General features: G+C 39.2%; 1 protein-coding gene and 1 long non-coding RNA gene across 5 annotated transcripts in view; one reads left to right on the top strand and one right to left on the bottom strand.

Moving 5' to 3' along the window:
* The window catches only part of CLYBL (citramalyl-CoA lyase), a 168,420-nt gene that overhangs the window by 21,015 nt on the left and 128,057 nt on the right, over positions 1-19,348 (bottom strand). For all 4 annotated transcript variants that reach the window (XM_066545144.1, XM_066545143.1, XM_066545142.1 and 1 more), the window contains exons 3-6: positions 9,077-9,265; positions 5,453-5,554; positions 3,601-3,694; positions 2,048-2,215 (exon numbers count right to left, since the gene is read on the bottom strand). In XM_066545144.1, the coding sequence (XP_066401241.1) occupies positions 2,048-2,215; positions 3,601-3,694; positions 5,453-5,554; positions 9,077-9,265 (553 nt within the window). The remainder of the gene's footprint in view (positions 1-2,047; positions 2,216-3,600; positions 3,695-5,452; positions 5,555-9,076; positions 9,266-19,348) is intronic.
* LOC136553531 (uncharacterized) overlaps positions 1-19,348 on the top strand; it is a 72,077-nt gene that overhangs the window by 46,158 nt on the left and 6,571 nt on the right. The window lies entirely within an intron of this gene.

Raw genomic sequence — 19,348 nt, 5'->3', positions numbered from 1 at the left:
GACATTTCAATATTTTTACATTATCAGAGGACTGTCAGTGGCAAATACAATGTGCATACTTCTGCTTTATACAAGGTCATGGATTAAGCTAAGGCCAATTTGTAATTTTCTGTGATGAATGTGAAATTGGAAATGTTAAAATGTTTCACTTATACAGATTTGGAAAAAAACACTTGCATAGATTTGAAAAACCATGATTTTGCTATCAGTTTTGAAATTAGATTTTATTTCAATCAAAAGAAGCAGGAAAGATTATAAAAATATTAGATAAACTGAGAGCAAAAAGACAAAGAACAAGTGAAATATTTTAGATTGACCTAAAATATTTTTTTCTTTTTTCATAGGAAAAGGAAAAATGCTGTTTTGTTTTAGCTCAAACAGATTTTAATTTTTTCCCCCACCAAATCAGTAGAGTCAGTATTGAACCATCTCTAATTACAGTTGGACTGATTGTCAGGTTGTTTGCTGAACTTTGGAAATGAGTCGATGATAGCTGCAGAAAGGCAGGAGGCAAAGGGCAGGTGCAGTGAGAGCACCTTAATAAAATCTGTAGTTTTCACAGACCCTTACTCCTTGTATGGAAAGGCAAGTATGACACATGCACAGCCAAGATAGAAAGTAATTTTACACCCTAAATTGCTGTGCGACCTTTTTATTTGTCTTCTGTCTGGACCCTGTTCTAAGGTCAGGCAACTTCCACCATAAAGTCACTGGAGTCCAAATCACCATCAGCATTGGTTATGCTGAACATTTCTAAATTTCCTAAACTCACAGCCTCAGTTAAGCATTTAAATGTGCATTAAGCATTCAAAAAGAGTGCTCTCAAAGGGTCTAGGCACCTGCAACTCCATCTTCTGTCAACAGGAGGTTCAGATGTTTATGTTGTTTCAAAAATGAAGCCTTTCCTTAAGCTAGGAAATATTGGTTGAGACTAGGTTGCCGTCAGCAGGTGCTACCATTCAGCAGCTCTATTATTTTCCCAACTTCAAAGGCAGCCGAGGGACGGGTGGAAGTCCACACGGCTGTGGATAATGTAGCTGTGAGGAGCTAACCATTTCACCTCCAAAACAAGACTTGGGTTTGCAAATGTCAAAGCTCAACAGACAGTAAAGCAGAGTTTGTGCTGAAAAGCATTGATTGCTATTCTTTTACTGGTATGCCAAGGTCACTTAAAATTGCACTTATCTTTTTGTTTGGTGCTTTAAGATATTATATACAGCTAACTGTAAAACTAGAGTTTGCTAGGTGGCATTGCTAGGACCCATGCTTTTGGTAACAGAAGCCTAAGGGATATTCTCATATGTGTATCCTGGATAGTGGTCAGAGAAAAATAATGTGGTGTTCATCCTGTGTGTTAGAATTCTCTCATGCATGTGTCAAATGGCTGCTTTCTATTGCAGACCCCAGTCTTTGGTGGCTGCACTGTCCCAACGAGGTGTCCGAGTGACCTGGTACACCAATCACAGGGTGACAGGCTGCATTACAAGACTGTGGGGCAAGGAGCCTGCTGCTCTTGTTGTCTGCCAATACCCATAGGTGTCACCAGCACTTACTAGGGAGAAAGCCAGGAGCTGACAAACAAACCAAAGAAAACAATAAGAAAACAACTTTCCTTTAGCAGCTAGCATATGAGATTTACTCCTTTTTTTTTTTTTTTTTTTTCCTAAAAAGTGTTTTTAAACTGCTGCTGTTCAAACAAAGAGAAAGGGCTCCAGTTGTGGAGGAGCCATGGCAGAGTACAGTACTGCCTTTCCCATGCTCTGGGAAGGGAGGAATCACTGCACAGCCTCTACCCCAACTTCTCTTCAAAACCGCTCACACGCTTCATGGCAGACGGTTTCAAAAAGCAGCCTGTGACTTTTCAGGCAAAATTTCCAGCCACAATTTTTAAGATAGTAATAAACATAGAAGAGCTTGATATCAATGAGTTTTTCAATAAGTGCCCTGAAACAAAAACCAAGTTATTTGTCCAGGTGACAGTAAACGTAGCAACCTATTTAAAATGAGCAAGGTCCGCGTTCTTTTGAGGCATGGGCAAAAGTCGTACCAGTGAATCCCATGGAGGCGCCTTCCCTCGATTGCCTGCGGAGCCCATCTTCATCGTGGAAATCAATGTAAACAAGGTCTATTGCTTGAAGGCCAAATGCCTTTGCTGTGACTATGATTTTTTGCCTGGCATATAGAATATCGTGAGTTTCCTTACTGCTTGTTGCACCTGAGAAAATAACGAGAACAAAGAAAAGCTGACAAGAGTGTTTTAAACCTTTCTGTTTTAAATATTTCTTACGTTAAAAAAAAAAAGGGGAAACTTTGAGATTATGTTTAACTGATTTAGAAAATAGAAGAGGGATGTAAAGCTATACTGTAGAGTCAAAATGTTACTCTTCTGAGGAAAAAAGATGCTTTAGCAAAAATAAAAAATAACGTCCCTTGAAACACTAGCTTATAAACTCAGATTTTGATTTAGTTTAAATCAGAAGTTGAAAGCCTGAGGTCAGTGGAAGCTTTGTCTGGTAAGGACTGCTGACTTGGCTAAAATGAAAGTAATTATTAGATTTTGCTATTTACTGAATGTACAGTGAGAAGCATTACAGCAAGTGAAGCTTTACACAAATTGATATACTGGGTCCAACTAAATGGTTAAAAAATTCACACTGAGAATAGAATTGCACTTTCCTTGGTTCTGATTCTTGTCACAACTGATGTCCTAAGCTGAATATTTAAGCTTTAGTATTTGAATGAAAAATTGATGGTAGATGACTTCTGAGAAGAAGCAAAAGTATTCATGAGACTTCATGTGCTCACAGGCTACCAGCTAAGCAATGTACTCATGTGAAGGCTAGTGGGAAAAAAATAATAACAATAATAACCATAAGGTTATTATTTAGATAGAGATTTTCAGTCTGTAAGGAATATTTTAGTAAAGCAATGTTGATTTTTACATTAACATACTTATTTTTAATGTAGAAGTTCATAGCTCTGGGCTTTTATCTTTAAATTAAATCAGAAGCTAAGTGCCCTCATAAAATAAATAGTGAAGCACTTTTTAATTTTTAGGAAGTCTAATAGTGCTTTCATTTGAATATGTGGCTGTATTGACATGTGACAACTTTAAAATAAATTTATGAAAGCAAAATGTAGCAGGAGAGTATTTGTGCTTGATGTCAAAAGCCTGAGTGACAGTTGTATGTAAAGAAGTGGTGAAGCAGACACCAGAATTTTAGGACTTTCAAATGTAGTTCTAAAAAGCATGTGAATGTTGCTTATGCATACAATATTTTAAAATTATTTCAGAGACTCAACAGGGTGAGGGTTTATTTTGTTTGTCTGTTTTGGGGTTTTTTTTGGTGTTTTTTTAAAATTAACTTCTGGTACTGACTGGCAAAAAGCACAAGGAAGTCTCAGTGCCCTGTAGCACAAGGACCTTGTTTTAAATTGCCAGTGGTACATTCTGCACTGAAAAGAAATTAAGGGGTAAAATGAAAACATAAAATGCAGACTCAAGTGTCATTACTTTAATTATTGCTGTCAGAAATTTCACAGGCTTCTCCAAAGCAAATGCCATACATAAACATTTATAATAAAGAGGCAAGTAACAACCTATGCTGGCACGGAAATCCTCTCCTCCAAAGACAACTGCATCCAAATGAAAGCCAGCCTGGGATCCTGTTCTCAGTGCTTCTTCACAGACAGCCTTCAAATGAGAACAGAGCATTAATGTCTACAGAAATGCAGGATGCAGAGAGACTACAGAGGCTGTTACAGCAACTCAGTGTTATCAAAATCCTTCTGAGAATATTGCTCCTATTAAGCAAAGCCACTGTAGGTGCTCGACAATGCACAGTGCTTTAAAATGACTCAGCAAAAGAAAAAAGTATTTTGCTTTCCCTAAGCACCAAGATAGCAAATACTGGACATCCCTAACAGGTTCCCCACTTTCTGGTTTACATTATGCCCCAGGTGTTACTGTGACCACTACTTCAGACATTTATGTAGCAATATGAAACAAAACATTTGGCAAATATTGCTTAGCAACAAACAAAAAGTATTAAATTTGATTAGTTTGACAAGCAATATATCTGCATGAGAAACTGAAATAAAGATCAGAAACTCTTTTATGAAATAAATAATATTAATGGTTTACAATTATTACAAGTTCCTTACAAGATAGAAGATTTGCCACTTTAAAGTCTCCATCTACATATAACTAAAAATAAGATAAGGAAGTTAAAAATGCAACAAATGCTGCAGAAAAGTATTCAAATAAAAGTAAAACATTTTTCTGCTGTAGCTTTTTTCATGAGGAGAGTAGTATTGCTATTTTATATTGCTGTTTGGATAATATTAGTATCTTTTAAGGCTAAGGTACATGGAGAGAGACATGTAATTACCAGCTCTACTAACAGGTGTTCTGTAGCAGCTGGTGGGACACAGAATTATTCTGTAACAGAGTTTGCTTTAAAAGGGAACTCTCCTGCCAGCATCAGCAACTGCAACATTAAACCTCCACTATAAAATACTGTAGGTGAGGAAAAACCTCAATGGCTTAATATATGATCTAATTCTGTGTTTGCACACTGGACAGGAGTGTGTCCATTTGGTTATGGCTTTATCATGCTCGCAGATAGGTGAGTGTGTGCTGTAAGATAAATGGCTGTATCAAACGATCAGGCTGCCTGTGAGGTACTTCTGGAGGGACTTCTGATCTGTGTGTCCTCAGCTGGTCTGAAACTTTTCCCTTAGAGCTTGGGAGGGGAATGCAGAGTTCCTTGTGCATGCACGAGCTCTTCTGTTTCATTACCATGTTGCCTTGCCATTCTGAAAAACCTGGACTTGATAGTAAGGGCTGGGGAGTGATTTATATTAAAATGAAATTAATAAATTAGATTTGATCTAAAATTACTCTAAAAAATGAGCATGTTCTTCAGGTATTTTCAAAGTTACTTCTGTGTCTAATCTTAGCATTAAACACTCCATCATACAGACAAAGAAACGATAACATGGAATTTGGTTGTAACGTTATTAGTAGAAACCATTATAAAGAAGCAAGTTTAGCAATAGTGAGATGATATTAACTCTTATTTCAAACTAAGTGTTACACAAAAGTTGTGTCTGACAGCTACTAAATAGCCTGCAACACTGAGTATTCCAAATCTTTCGAGAGGCCTTTTCCACTCCAAGTGTGTTCAAAACAGTAACAGGAATGAAGAGAGGTTTTGATATTTGTTGTCGACTGTCTGGAACTGTTCTATCACTGGAATACTTTGAATTTATGAAGGCCTTTACAATACAAATATCAGAGTTCAACGTGCAAATGTTTTTGGGGATTGAACAATATGTTTTGTATTTTTTAACCTCTTTTCCTTGGTGAAATCAGGGAGAGACTGAGGAGTATTCTGCTTATCCTAGTTTGCTGAGATGGCAAAATATGAACACTTCAAGACTTTCTTACCTTAAAATTGAGCAAGCCCATTGCAGTTTCCACAAAGGGGATAAAATTCATTGGTTCTACAAGTGTTCGGCCTTTTAGGTGATGTAAGAATTTGTCTGAAAACTAAAACTAGACAGAATGAGCTATCAGAGGCAAAAAAAGAACAGTCTACATGTATACACAACATGGCAAATATTCACCTGACTGTAACAAACACCCCTCCCCAGCCCAAAACCTGATAACTAAAAAAATTAGAACAGCTTATAACAAGGCCTGTGATCTCAAACGGCAGCATTCTCATACATTTCTAAATTTGGAGGCTGGTTTGCAAGGGAAAAAAATTAAAAAAAAATCCAAGCTTAGCACCTCTCACCCTGGCTTAGTGAAATGCAAATCCGTGGGCTGTGGAAAACAATGAAGTACTGCTGTACCTGAGGTCCGGTTTTGTTTCAGGTCCAGCACTGCCATCACTGGAAGCACTCCCCAGCCTTCTAAGTGGCATCCGTATTATTCATTACGGCACCGTTACCCTTTTGTTCAATAGGCTTTTCTTCATAATTTTTTAGCTTACCTAGGAAGGCCTTAAAAAGGAAGTTTAATTCTTTGAAGACCAAAGCTTGCCAATTTTTTCCATGAGACCAGTTCACAGCTAGCTCTGAGCTGCCAGTGGGGTAGCCCAAATTCCAAAATCTATCATCTGGAAACATACAAAAGCTCTTGCACAGATTTTTCCCCTTTCAAAAGGGGAAAAAAAAAAAAAAAAGGAGGGGTTGAACCTTCAGCCCTATATTGTAAATGTCTTATGTCTGTCCAGATCGAGTAATTTGTGTCAAGATAAACATATTGCAGGTACTGCAAAAATGTTGGTAAATAAAGACAAAAATCACATATGCATATATTTTAAATTTAAGGAATATTCAACTATTAATGGATATCAAAGGAAAGGGAATTTTAATCATCTCTCCATTCAGTCTCAGTTGGGTAAATCATATCTAAGAGATTTGCATAAATATAAACCATCAAAGACTTTTCATCTTCAAAGGGGGTTTCAAGACCCTATAAGCTTTGTACTGTAATCATCGCAGGTCACAACCCTGCAGGAATAAGGCTGCTATGGCAACATAAAAAACTAATGCTTAAGGCTTAGCATAATATTCTGACTAATAGAAAGGAAACTCATTTTAAAAGCTGGCAGCCTATTTACCAGAAGCTGGATTAGAGGTGTTATTTCCCCTTTTAGCTTCCCCCCACCACCCCTCCGCAAAAGAAGGAAAATCTAATCACCCAGATCTTGAAAAAAAAAAGCTTTCCAGCAATTTGCAGTAACTTTACAATTAGGCCAAAATAAATCACAGCTTTCTCCAATGAAGAATTCTGCCCCCCCATCTCTGCTCTGCATCATCACCATGGCCCTCTTGATAACTTTTTTTTTAGTGAAGAGAATTCCACTCAAAAATGTGCAAGGAGAAAAAAAAAAAATCAATTCACTCTGTACAGTATGGCAGGTTACTACAGTGACAGAAAACAGTAAAGTTCACCCAGGCAAATGCAGAAAATGAGTAATATAATGGTATCAGTATATCTTCTTAAGACTCTTACCTGGTTTTAATTTTTTTAAGAGGAAAAAAATGCTACTGTGTGTATATTTTAGGTGCAAGTTAAAGAGCAGAGTTCTTGTTTTATTTTAAAATATTTTAAAAGTCACACTCCTGGAATTTTTGCTATCTTTTGTTTTGAAGGTAAGGCAAAAAAAAGAGCACATTTAATTAAATATTGCCTCCCTTTCTTTCTCTTGTAAAAGATTTGCAATAAGCACCAATACAAAAGGTAACGAGTGGAGAAGTTTCAATTAATTTTTTTTTTTTTTCAAAAGGAGACGATTAAATGTTTCCGGCCCGGTAAAGTGTTCATTTCAGGGAGAAAGGGAAAAAAAAAGAAGAAGGCGGAGGAAAAAAAAACCCACAAAGCTTGGGGAGGGGATGAAGTAGCAAGGCCTCAGCAATTCTTTCAATTCCAGTGCACACCCAATAGTGTGTTGGGAAGAATGCACACTGGTCGGGATTTGTGGGAGAATTGTCCCGCCACAAAGGGGGGAGAGTTACGCTTGTTATAGTCCAATAAGCCATGCCAGTCAAACAAGTACCCACACTAGGGACAAAAGGAAAGCAAGAGATTCTCACACAAAAGAAAACAAGTAAGCCCATCTTTTAGTTGTGCATCAGCCTCCAGGTTTTCTGCTGCACATAAATAAAAATGAAGGGGGGGGAGCGGGTGTGCGTGGGGGCAAAGAAACAGCTTCTGGGAGGCTGAAAAATCATGTTGGAGTGAAATTTTTGAGGATTGGGAAAAGAAGGCAGCGGCGTTAGGCAGAGTATGCTCTTTGTGTGCAAAGGTTGGGCAAAGGGAGAGCGAAGCAAAAGAAGGACAGTGATGCAGATGCTTCTGGGGTTGGCTTGTTTTCCATGATGGAAATAAAAGTTAGCCAGAGGGAAGGTGGAAGAGGATGAGGTGACAAAGAGCCCTGGCACCCCATCTCCCTGCAAAACCTACTTGGTGGAAGCAAGGGCTCTGCCATTTTGGTATCATGAATATTCATCACTGACAACTTCTGTCTAACACTTACACAGCTGTAAACCCTGAGAGGTGCACTCTGGTTAATTTAATTACCCATTGGTGGAAGGGGATGGAGAACCTTCCATGGAGGCCAAAGGGGCAGCGCCACGGCACGGACGGGGCCTGCCCCACACCCGGCGTACAGGGCTGAGCTCCGTGGTGTGCTCAGGCCCATCTCCATGGCCTGATCAAGGTTAGATGCTGAGATTAAAACAGACCCTAATACGCCTGCCTGCCTTTCATCACAGCTTGCACGCATGCTAGTTGCTCAGCTAGCGGTTTGCAAAAAATATGAAGTGAATAATTAAGCATTATTCCTTTCTGGTGTGTTGCAGAAATAATGGTATATCCAAACAAGCATCCCTCTTTTTTGACAATTAAAACAATTATAGCATAATTAGGCCTATTTCAAAGTTTTCTTAAGTAATTTGACATGCCAACCATTTACATTTCAGGTTTTTATTGGCTGAAAAGTCAGTTGTGAAACACAAACACACCTGTCAGCAATTAAAAAGGAAGAAGTAGAGAACTGTTCAGGAAATAATATCTGTGCTAATTAAAAACACTAGTTAAAAGCTTCCTGTTTGTTCCTCCAGTTGCCCCAAGGAGTGACCTTCCCCCCAACCCATTTTTTCATATGTTGCTAACATGGTTTCCCATCTCCTGCTTCCAATGCATGTAACTAAGGCTCTTGGACAGACAATAATTTTGCTTGTTAGGGTAGTCTGAGAAGAGTCAGGCACTTGCCCTTCTCCTTTTGATAATATATTCTGACAGCAATATTGGTTCTTTGTCAGCCGTGGGAGAAATACACCTGGTTTTCTTTATAAATGTGTTCCATATATGCTTTTTATACAGCACATCACACACACACACACATTTAAGTGGATGCACTGCCCAATTACCTCAGCCAAGAAACAACATCATATGGCATTTGCAGCCCTCCTCTTAACTCACAGTCATTCATCTCTGTGCCTGGGTGAACTTGGCCCAACAGCTTCAGTCAAAAGCTACTGTGTTGTTGGTACTCACCCATCTTATTTCCTCAACATTTTCAACCTTTGGCAGCATCATGCTTGAAGGCAGGGTCTTGGACTGCAAAAGCACCTCTAGATCTTCTTCTGCAAGGCCGCTGGACACGGAGTTTATCCTGACACACTTTTCACCATGGCCTAAGTCAAACTCTTCAAGGGTTTTCACGATGTTCAGTCTTGCTTCTCTCTACATTATATACGAGTTCAGATGCACAAGAAAAGAAAAAGAAAGCATATTTTCTATTGACAGAAAAAAGCACTGAGAAGAAAACTTGTTGAAGTAACTTGGGGGAAAAGCTAGACAGCCAATATAGTGGTTTCCTCAAAATGTCTGTCACTCTTGGACTTTATTGAAGCAGGCATCACCAGAACCTCACAATTTTACCTTCCTCTTTCCTGTTTCTTTATAACTGGTAAAGTCAATGCATGGGGTTTCTACCACTTGCAGAAAACAAGACTTTTGTGTCTGCTAGTGCTGAACATGTGTAACAAACACAAATCTTTATGCTAACATAATGTATTGCACTAACTATCTGCTCTCTCAAAAATGGCATATTCTTAAATTTGCATTAAAAATTAATTTTTGTAATTTAGCTCTGTAATTTTGCCTGAATGTCAAAAAGTTCAGACATATATATATACCTCTTTGGTTTTCCTTTACTCCATGTATTCAAAGTGCATTAAAGGCAGTAATAGAATTCACAACATGCATATAAAAACAACACTGAAATAACTCCAAGGTTTATCTTAGACCACATGAAAGGGCATTCTGTTGGCACAAAATAAAATCTCCAAAGACACACACTTCCCCTGGTAGTGTGCTATTTTTGTGAAAGTAATTTTACAAATCTGTTTAATGGTTGATTTGCATGAAGAATACTGGCATGCTTTTCTGAAATAAAATGCATTTCTTGGCCTGGAGAAGGGGGTAGGGTTGAAGGAAGGTGCTAGGCTCCTTGCTTCCTGCCAACTGAAGTTTCAACCCCAAATTCCTTCCACTCACCAACAGCCCCTAACAAATTTGCATTGTCAAAATGCACACTTATCATTTCATTTGTGAAGAGTTTTTATGGGGCTAATAAAACTTTAAAGCTCCTGAGCCATGGAGGCTCAGGAATGACTTTAACAATATGCAGTTGCTGAATAGAGATGCTTTTCAAGAAAAAAGGCAAACTCAAGAGGAAAAAAACAACAAAAAGAAATCATCAAAGTTAATATCCAGGCTAATACAAATCAGCAAGAGAGCACATGACAGTAGATTTAAACCAGACGGATGCAGACCTCTGCTGGCAAGAGGGGCAGAGGTGGTTTCCCAATGTGGTCTGAGTTAAACAGTGTGAGGGAACAGTAGCTTACAGTTGTCAGGACCGATGAGAACAGGGTCTCCCAGGCCAGTTTAAGACAGCTCTGCAGTGTACTGATTTACAGGGCTGGGACCCCTGATAATTAGGGTAAGTTTAGAGAAAAGCAATAGGTGGCTCTAACTGGTTAAAAGGAAGGAATAATGAAGCAGAAAGTTAATGAAATCTGAAGCAAACAGCCTTCAGCTTGGGGCTCCTAGCCGTGCTCCTCCCAAGGCTGGGAGCATATGCCTGTTAATGGGACAGACAGGAACAAGGCACCCACGTATGCATCCCTGGGCTGCCATCAAGGGGCACCTTCAGAGGGAATTTCTGGGAAATGCAACCCAAAACACGTGAGCTGCTGTGAATGGACTCTGGAGCCATTAGGAAAGCCACATAAACATGCACGCAGTTTAGTACAAGCGTGGCCAGCTGGAAGACAGCTCCGGCCCGTGGCTGTCTGAAATGGCTCTTCCAAATTTGGTCAACCCACCTGTATGATGCCAATACTGGGAAATACAAATCCGCTATGTTTTCCTTCTCTGACTCAGGGTAACGGGTTTCTAGGGCTGAGCTGAAAGCTTCTGGACATGATGCAGAAGGGTAGCTTAAAATCACACTCCAAACCAATTTATGTTTTTAATTAAAGTCAGATTATCACAGTTTCAGCACACACCGATGCAATTTGCAAAAGAGAGATCTTCCCAAAGTATCCTCTAAGGCAGCACTCAATTCCAGCTGAAGGCACATCTCCAGCAAACTTGCAGCCTAATTTGTTATGTTTTTTTTTCAGAATATAATAATGAGCACTAGACCATTTCATATCTGTTTTTCTCCTCAGTCTGTAAACTCCCTTCCCAAAAAAGACAGATCGTGTCTTTTTAGGTATATTTCCATACAAAACACTTATTAACAGGCTGTTGCTGTTATCAATTTACATAAACTAAATGTGCAGCCCTCTGGTACGTATCCCAAAAATAACCAACAACTTCACTGAATTTATACCAACCAACAAACATGGGGAGGGGGTTGATGTTTTTTCCCATATTTTAATAGAAAATATGTTGCTATGTTAGTTAACACACCCATGCCATCTGTTGGGTTGAGAATTGATGCGTTTCCTTAGAACCGCTCTGTATTAGATCTGTCTGCCTAGATACCCCAGGAATGGAAATGTTTCCTTTTCATGATATAATAGTTCTAGTCACTATAGTTTCCACAGTAAGAAGCAATTTATGTTTTTAACTGTGGAACAAACTGATGGGACCTGGCTGCCAAAGCCAGAGCTTGTGAGGGGGCTGACTGTGCCTACCCTTCCTACAATGGAGGAAATCTGACTAATGTTAGTGGGGAGTATCAGGTTCCCATAAAGGTTTCCAATAAAACATTTCATGGGTAAATAAAAAAATTATATACTAAAACCTTTGACCAAATGTATTAAAAACATGGAGAAAAGGGAGAGTCCTTTCTGCCTCATTAGGCAGGGAAATGTAGAGGCTATTCTTATTGTAGAATTTGTGCAACAGCTAAAATCCTAAGCTAGATAAACTACTCCAAAATTGTAACAGAGAAAAATGTAGTCCTTGATACCTTTCTGCCTTATAATATAAGATAATATCCTTACTGCCAAGAATGGGAAAACTAGAATTTTTAAGCAATGGTGAGAAAAATATTTGCCCTGTTCTTCACATGAGAACTACATCATCAGATAGTACTTTGTCATGAAGTAATAGCTGATAAAGAAATAAACCAAATCATTAAGTAAAATATTTCATGCTCAAGTAGCTTGGGATGGTGATATCCTCCTTGGGTCCCATGTGAGCTGGGTTCTTTATCAAACTGAACAAGAGAGAAAGACAACAGAGAGCTTCATGGTAAATAGTGATGCTATTAAAATGCTTTAAATTTGTGCTGGAAAGCTCACTGAGGAAAAAAAATGGTTGGTCAGGGTGGCTACTTTAGCATCCCTTCTGTCTGACTCTGAGGAGGACACAGGAAGAGGTTCATTATCATGTGCAGCTACGCCAACTGGTGAAGATAAAGGTTTCGGTGACGCAGCATTGCTGACAAATCCATTGCTACCCAAACACACACACACACACACACACACACACATACACACACACACACACACCCCGAAATTAAAAATGGGAATACGCACATTGCCAACTCCACTGGCACCCATTAAACCTAATAACTAAGCATTCTCATGAGTTTCTAGCTCTGAATTATCAAATCTGCAAAGAAAACAACATCCGTCCACTTTTACACTCCAGTGGAAGAGGTGGTCCCTCGCGGCAGGGCTGCGCAGTCTCGCCATCTGGAGAATAAATCGAGTGTGAAGTACAGTATAGTTTGGGACCAAGCTCCGTGGCGGCAGCCCAGCAGTTAGTTCATTAGTCCCAAACTTGCGGGGATTAGTGCGGTATCAGCTCTACCGTCGGATGGGATCAGGCAGGCAGAGCGCGAGACTCGGGGAAGGGGGTGGCGGCAAAGAGGGAGCCCCTTGGGCTTCTTGATAAAACCACACTGTATTAGTGCACCTGAATGTGTGCTTTTGGTAACAGTATTTGAAAACAGCTTCCCATCATCTGAATCAGTACCTTTTCCATTTCTCCTTTTTTTCTTTTTCTCACCTTTTTTTTCCTGTACGTTATTTGTCAAATAATAGAAATTTCCACTTCAGAACAGAAAAACTAAAGAAAAAATGCCACAGAGCTGGAAGTTCAGCCACCCACTCACCTTGGACACACTATTAATACAGCAAAAGATGGTCAAATTAACAGCAGATGGAAAAATTATATTTTCTTCTTTCTTTTCTAACTGGTACAATTCCCTACAATTCTGCTTTTCATCACTTTTTTCTAGATTTCTAGACCTACCTGATTTTGAGGACAAAATCCCTGTTTTGCTTGATTTTTCTTGCCTAGTCTTCCCCCTCTTTTTCTAAAGACCTCCAGGTCTTAGTTTAAAGATAGTAGTCATACTTAAATATATGCTTGTATATAGATCCCATCCTGTTAACATCTTTTGGTAACAGTTCTTCATGTGGAAATGTAAATATATGATGCACTAAAATGGCAGGCTAGAATCTGTCATCCTCAATGCCATAATAAGTTGGCATGTTTCAAATAAGAGAGGAAAAATTAATTACTATAATCACAATTCAAGTTCTTTTTTTGTGACATGTCTGACATGGTAAAAACATACAATTATGTGGTAATGTTAATTCCTTGGAGTGGTTTGTTTACAGAACTTGACATTGCTGAATCTTTTGTCACTTGTATTAGTGCATGCCATACAAATGCATGTCACAAATAAGATTTTGCAGAAGAGCACATACACATTATATACCTATAGTAGCTTTTGTGCATAATAGAGTTTCTGCAGGGGGAAAGTCTGACAGCTTCTCCATGCATAACTCTCCATCAATGAATGCCATACAGAATGATAGCATATAAATGCCATTTAATTTCAAATTCACAAATGGGATTGGCAAGAGAAAAAACAAGTTACATTGGTTTTTAAGGAAACAAAGAGAACCATAAATGGGGAGCAGAGTGCTTCTGAGAGCAGCAGGTACTTGTCTCATGAGACTTGCTTTCTACCTTACATATATCAGGTACTCATGAGAATAAATCTTTGAAATGGCAACTATGTATTTCTAGTTAGTCTATTTTTTTAGTCTAGTTAGACTGAAAAACTGAAAGACTGTGCTGTAAAATATGCACAAAGCCTCCAGGAAGTGGTCATTAAATATTTTCTTATTTTTACCTCTGAGCAGATAATCAGCTAACAAGTTTTAAAGATTTAAGAAATTTTAGAACACATTTTCTTTTGGTTCAACATGGAACACACCAAACCCACCATGTAACTAGTCCTGAAGGAAAAAAGGGGCAGGAGTGAGGAGAAGCTGGGAGAATAGAGTCTCCATCATGTATGTTGCTGTCTCTCCTCTGTATTTCAGGTAAACATACGTTTTAGCACACAGCAAGACACTGATTTTGCTGATACTGTTTCCTGAAATCTTCATATTATTTCTTTAATAATTATTTGGTCTTTTTTTTTTTTTTTTTTTTTTTTTTTTTGTTTAATACCAACCTTTCCACTTGTCTGAAAAAGATTCTTCATGACATCAAAATGAGTCATCTAACTCTGTGCACTTCTAGCATCTGCTGCTTTTCTCTTTGCTCTGCTAATTGTCCTTACATGCAGTACATGGTCTAGCAACACTAAAATGATGCAAACGTCAGTAGCAGTCAGCATTGTGAACTAAGCAGCAATTTAATTATGCTCTGCTCAGGAAACCAGATTTTTTGCCTATTTCTCTAGAAGTTCCTTTTAAGGTTTGGGAACACATCAGTGCACTTATCAACATTAGCTACCCTGTATTTTTAAAATATAAGACCTCTAAAATCTGTCCAGGAGCAGCTGGGAGTGCTTGCTGCCATGTCAGCCTAGGAAACCTCTTCATCCCTCTACCAGCGTGGACAATGTGGATCCTGAAGATATTAGGTGGGGGTCTATCCAGCACCATCAGAGTTGGGCAATTTCCACATATGGTGGTCAGGTGGCCTGTCCTGAGATGCTTTCAATGTGGAGAACCAGTGAACAAGAGCCTGAGGTTGTCTCAGCCAGCAGCCAGGAGCCAGGGCTCAGGAATCCCAATAGAGCTTTAGGGGTGTTCAGCTATGTCAGTACTAAATTTCTGCTGAGTCTGACTGTCCAAGGATGTGGATTTAAATGCAACAGCAAGATATTTCCACAAGTTGTCATCAAGGTATTTTTGTGACTTGCACATATCTCAGAGAAATTTAAACAGAGGCCAGTAGGCTGCTAGAACGAACTGGCACATAGAAATATTCACACAATATGAGGGCTGAGTATAAATGTTTCAGTAGCAAAAATGATACAGCACAGTATATGTGTATGTGTGTCTGTGTGTACATAAACACAGAAACAGGCTTATACCTTAAGATTATGTGTACAGAAATGTTCCAAGAGGTTTTTAATGACAGTAATATATACAGCAGCTTAAATAAATCAAAGTTTTGTTCATGCAGGTAGGCAGCTATTCTTCTGTCTGCCAACTTTTATAAACACTTACAAAAGAGATGTAAACAACCTTTCAATTAACACAAATCAAGCTAGCACTAATTTAAGCTGGCTGCAAGAAGTAGTCTCTTTGCTTTTTCCCCCTAGCTTTCTGAAGATACTTTTTGTTTTGTGACAGATTAGCATCACAAATGAAAATTCTTTAGAAGCATTAGTGTTAATTAGTCTTCCTGGACAGTCCAAATGAGCTACTGAATGATGAAATAAGGCCACAAAATATACAATCTAATATATCAGTTAAAAAAAAGGGTTATACTTTTCTTTCATCTGAACTTAATAGTATGTTAATTTTTATTTAAAAATATTACACTTTTAAGATGTATTTACTTGGCAGAATGTAATAGATAGCTATGGAAAATTTAGACATCTATTTTTTATTTTTACAAGTGCATAATTTTGTTAATGCTGATAATGAAATGCACTGCTGTCTGTCAAAAGTACATATGCTTTAGCAAACTATCAATCCCTCTTCAGCAGCTGATTTCAGATGATTCTAAATGAGACATAGATAACATGTTTTAAAGATTGGCAAATTATTGCCTCAATTACTTAATAAATCGGTAGAAAAAAAATACTTAAAGCCAAGAGAGGTAAACAGAAGTTTTCTGAAAAAATCCTAACTAGCTAGAAATTTATGCCTGCTTTTACTGGGGATGCACTGTCTGCCCTAAGCTGCTTAATAGTTCCTAGGAACAAGGAAGGCATTAAGAAAAATCAGGTTAGGTGTGCCATGGCATTTTTTATCGTTCCTCTTCTCGGGAACAAACTTTTCCCAGCATACCTACTGTCTCAATAGAACTATTGTTTCAAAGAGATGGCTTGAAATGACAGTTGTGTTTCTGGTGGTGTGCAAACACTGATTAACAGCTCTTATCTCAGTTTTCCTAAAGTGCCTTATCTGCATCAGTAAATTAGCAAATTAATATTCTGTAATGTGATCAAAGCCCTATAGAATGCCCTGAGTCCAAGTGTTCACAGTAAAACTGTAATGGTACAAGAAAAGCTCTCCACTCTTCATTTTCAACTTACATTTTAAAGTTAAGTGGTGTCACCTTGTAGATGCATGTCTTTCCATGCAGTGGGGATTCAAGACCAGAACTGGTCACTCAGGTGTCTTACACTGGGAAAGGCACTCCCAGAAGTTCTCCCACCAGATGGGTTCTTGAGATGCTTAGAAGAGGACTTCTGAAACCTTCTCATACCAGAGGCATTTTTTTAAAGCAGAAATTACCTCATGTATACTGCATATGCCCTTGTGAGATCATGCCATTCATATCAATTTCCATGTACAGACCCTCTGAGAAAATCTATTCCTCTGGATGAATTTAGTTCCCAGCTTCACCCGAAGGTTTTGAGTCAGCTGCCCACAAGGCACAACTGCCCATGTACATCCAGACTCTCCTTTGGGGGACTGAATCATCTATCTCCTAAAAACCACAGTACAGGTGTGGTTTCAGAGACAGATCTCTTCAGGCATCATGCCCAGAGAGTGGTTTGGGCAGGAGTGCACCAAGTTCAGCAGCCCCCACCCTTCTCCTGTGACGCTGCTCCAGCAAAGCCTGTGTCCCTCCAAACACTCACATGAGCTGTCTTGCCAAGCCCCAGGGTGTGCAACACATACTCAGTTAAAGTTTTAAAAACCTCATGGTGGTATGGCCACCCTGGTCATAGGCTGGAAATCAAGAAAAAACACCCAAACCCCAACCATACTACAAACCTAGCTACTCCATCAAAACCCCATGAGGAGACACAGGGCACCCATGTGCTACTCATGCATCACTGCACTTAGTCTGCTCCAGAGATTTGCCCCTATGCCATGTGGGCACACATGGCACTCTGCCACACTAGGTGAGGGCAGCAGGGATCTCTCCTTGGATCTCACTCATTTTAGCATTGTAGAAGTAGCCTAGAACTGCAGTAATTACTTCTGTGGGAGAATAACGTTACGGGATGTTCAACATAGGAAGCTTTGATCTAACGAGCTTTGCACTAAATTGACACAACTCTTGCCTTCATGCAAAGCAAACTTGTTTTATAATTGTATTTCTCAGCCAGTGAGAAATACACCTCAACAAAGATCCACCTCACCAAGCTGGATTTTGCCAGAGATTCTTCTTCTTTCTCTAGCAGAAGAAGGGCTTGTTTTTGATAGAAATCCCACTTGCATGGGTGACTGGGGTGAGTCAAGGACCCAACAATCCCACTTCACTCCAAATGCAGGTTTTAGCACATCCTGCAGGCAGCATTTGCTCAGATACTCCATATGATGAGGCAAAGCCCACTACATCTTCTGGCAGAGTCCCTAAAGGATGGGCAGGGGTACAAAAGCAGTTGTCCTCCCTTCTTTCCGCCCCCACACCCCAGAAGTGGGAGAGGGGAAACAGCACCAGAACATCATGTCCCATGTGTCCCCGTATTGGCAGAGAGTGATCCCTGATACAAAATAAAATTGTTAAAAATAAACTCCATGACTCATGTACTCATGGCAAGGAGTATGAGCCTTTTGGAAATGAATTCACTTGTGTTCTGTGGTCTAAACAAAACCTGACAATGTGAATTTTTCCCTGCCTAGACCTGTGATTGGTGTCAAAGGAACTGAGATTTTTCTCCACTTTCAAAGTGGGACCTGAGAAGGTGGTTCTTTTCTAGGTCAGATCTCTGCTAATCCTTCAGGATTGTAGGGTGGTATTTGTACATGACTGATAGACGTATTGTCCTGGTACAGTACAATACACACCTTTATAGACATGATGAGAATTGTTTACTCGTATTCTTCAAAATAGTGATTAAGTTCCTCATTTAGATATTCCTGATGGCAGTGGAATAAGTTATTAGACCTTATAACATTTCCTTCCCTAAGATTTTCTTCAACTTACTTCCCTGATGAAATAAATTATTTTTAAATGCTAGGTTGGCTGAGAAGGTGCTCCTCAGTGGGGCTTCTGGAATATCTGTGAAGTTTAAAGCAAAGTTGGTGCATATTTCCCAATAAAATGATAAAATAAACCAATATATGATTATTTCTGCAAAATCTAAGCAGTTCCTACACTCTTCTGCTTATTCCCATTCCATGCCCTGCTTTTTCCTTATGCAAGCTTTTCCAATCAACTTTTTCTCAAGCTGAGATGCAAACTGGATCACTGAAGCAATCCCATTAGAGAAGGGTTTTTCAGGCTTTTCTGTGTAGGAGAGTAGGATTTTGTTTTTTACCCCAGCCTGTTTAATCAGTCCTGTTTACAGCCTGGCCAAACAAACAATTGCACCACTACAAGCAAGGGCATGGCAAAGGAAGACAACAAGCAGCTAGGAAGGGCAACATGGAAAAAGGAACTTCTTGAGCTGTTTTTGTTTTTCTTTCCACCACAGCCCAGCCAGCTGAGCACCCAGTTGCAGCACTGTTGCACCTAATTTGTGCCCATGAGGAGAGTAGTAGGTAGGACTCAAGCAAATGCACTCATCCCTTAACAACCCTCACTACAAGCCCCCATTCTTATATCTATGTCCATTTCACCATAAAATTACATCAGCATAACCAACAGGGGCATCTGGAAGCAGAGCACCTTGTTAAATTATTGATTACTTGACTAACACAACTTTTGCCTTCATTTATGTGGTTCCCTTCATAACATTTTTCCAGACCTGAATATGCAGGACTCCTTCTACCTGTGCTTTTGTTAGCTACTCTTGCATCTGTCCAAATCTGACATGAATTTCATTCACTTCAAGCAGACTGTCAGGGTTTGAGTTCAAATTCATTACACATGGCTTATCAGGTATTTTCTCTCACTTTCTGGACAATGACTCTGTCAAAT

The sequence above is a fragment of the Molothrus aeneus genome, chromosome 2 (genome assembly GCF_037042795.1).
Source record: "Molothrus aeneus isolate 106 chromosome 2, BPBGC_Maene_1.0, whole genome shotgun sequence".
In the NCBI taxonomy this organism is placed as follows: domain Eukaryota; kingdom Metazoa; phylum Chordata; class Aves; order Passeriformes; family Icteridae; genus Molothrus; species Molothrus aeneus.
The sequence above is the reverse complement of the archived record's forward strand: the minus strand, read 5'-3'. Positions and strand labels throughout refer to the sequence as shown.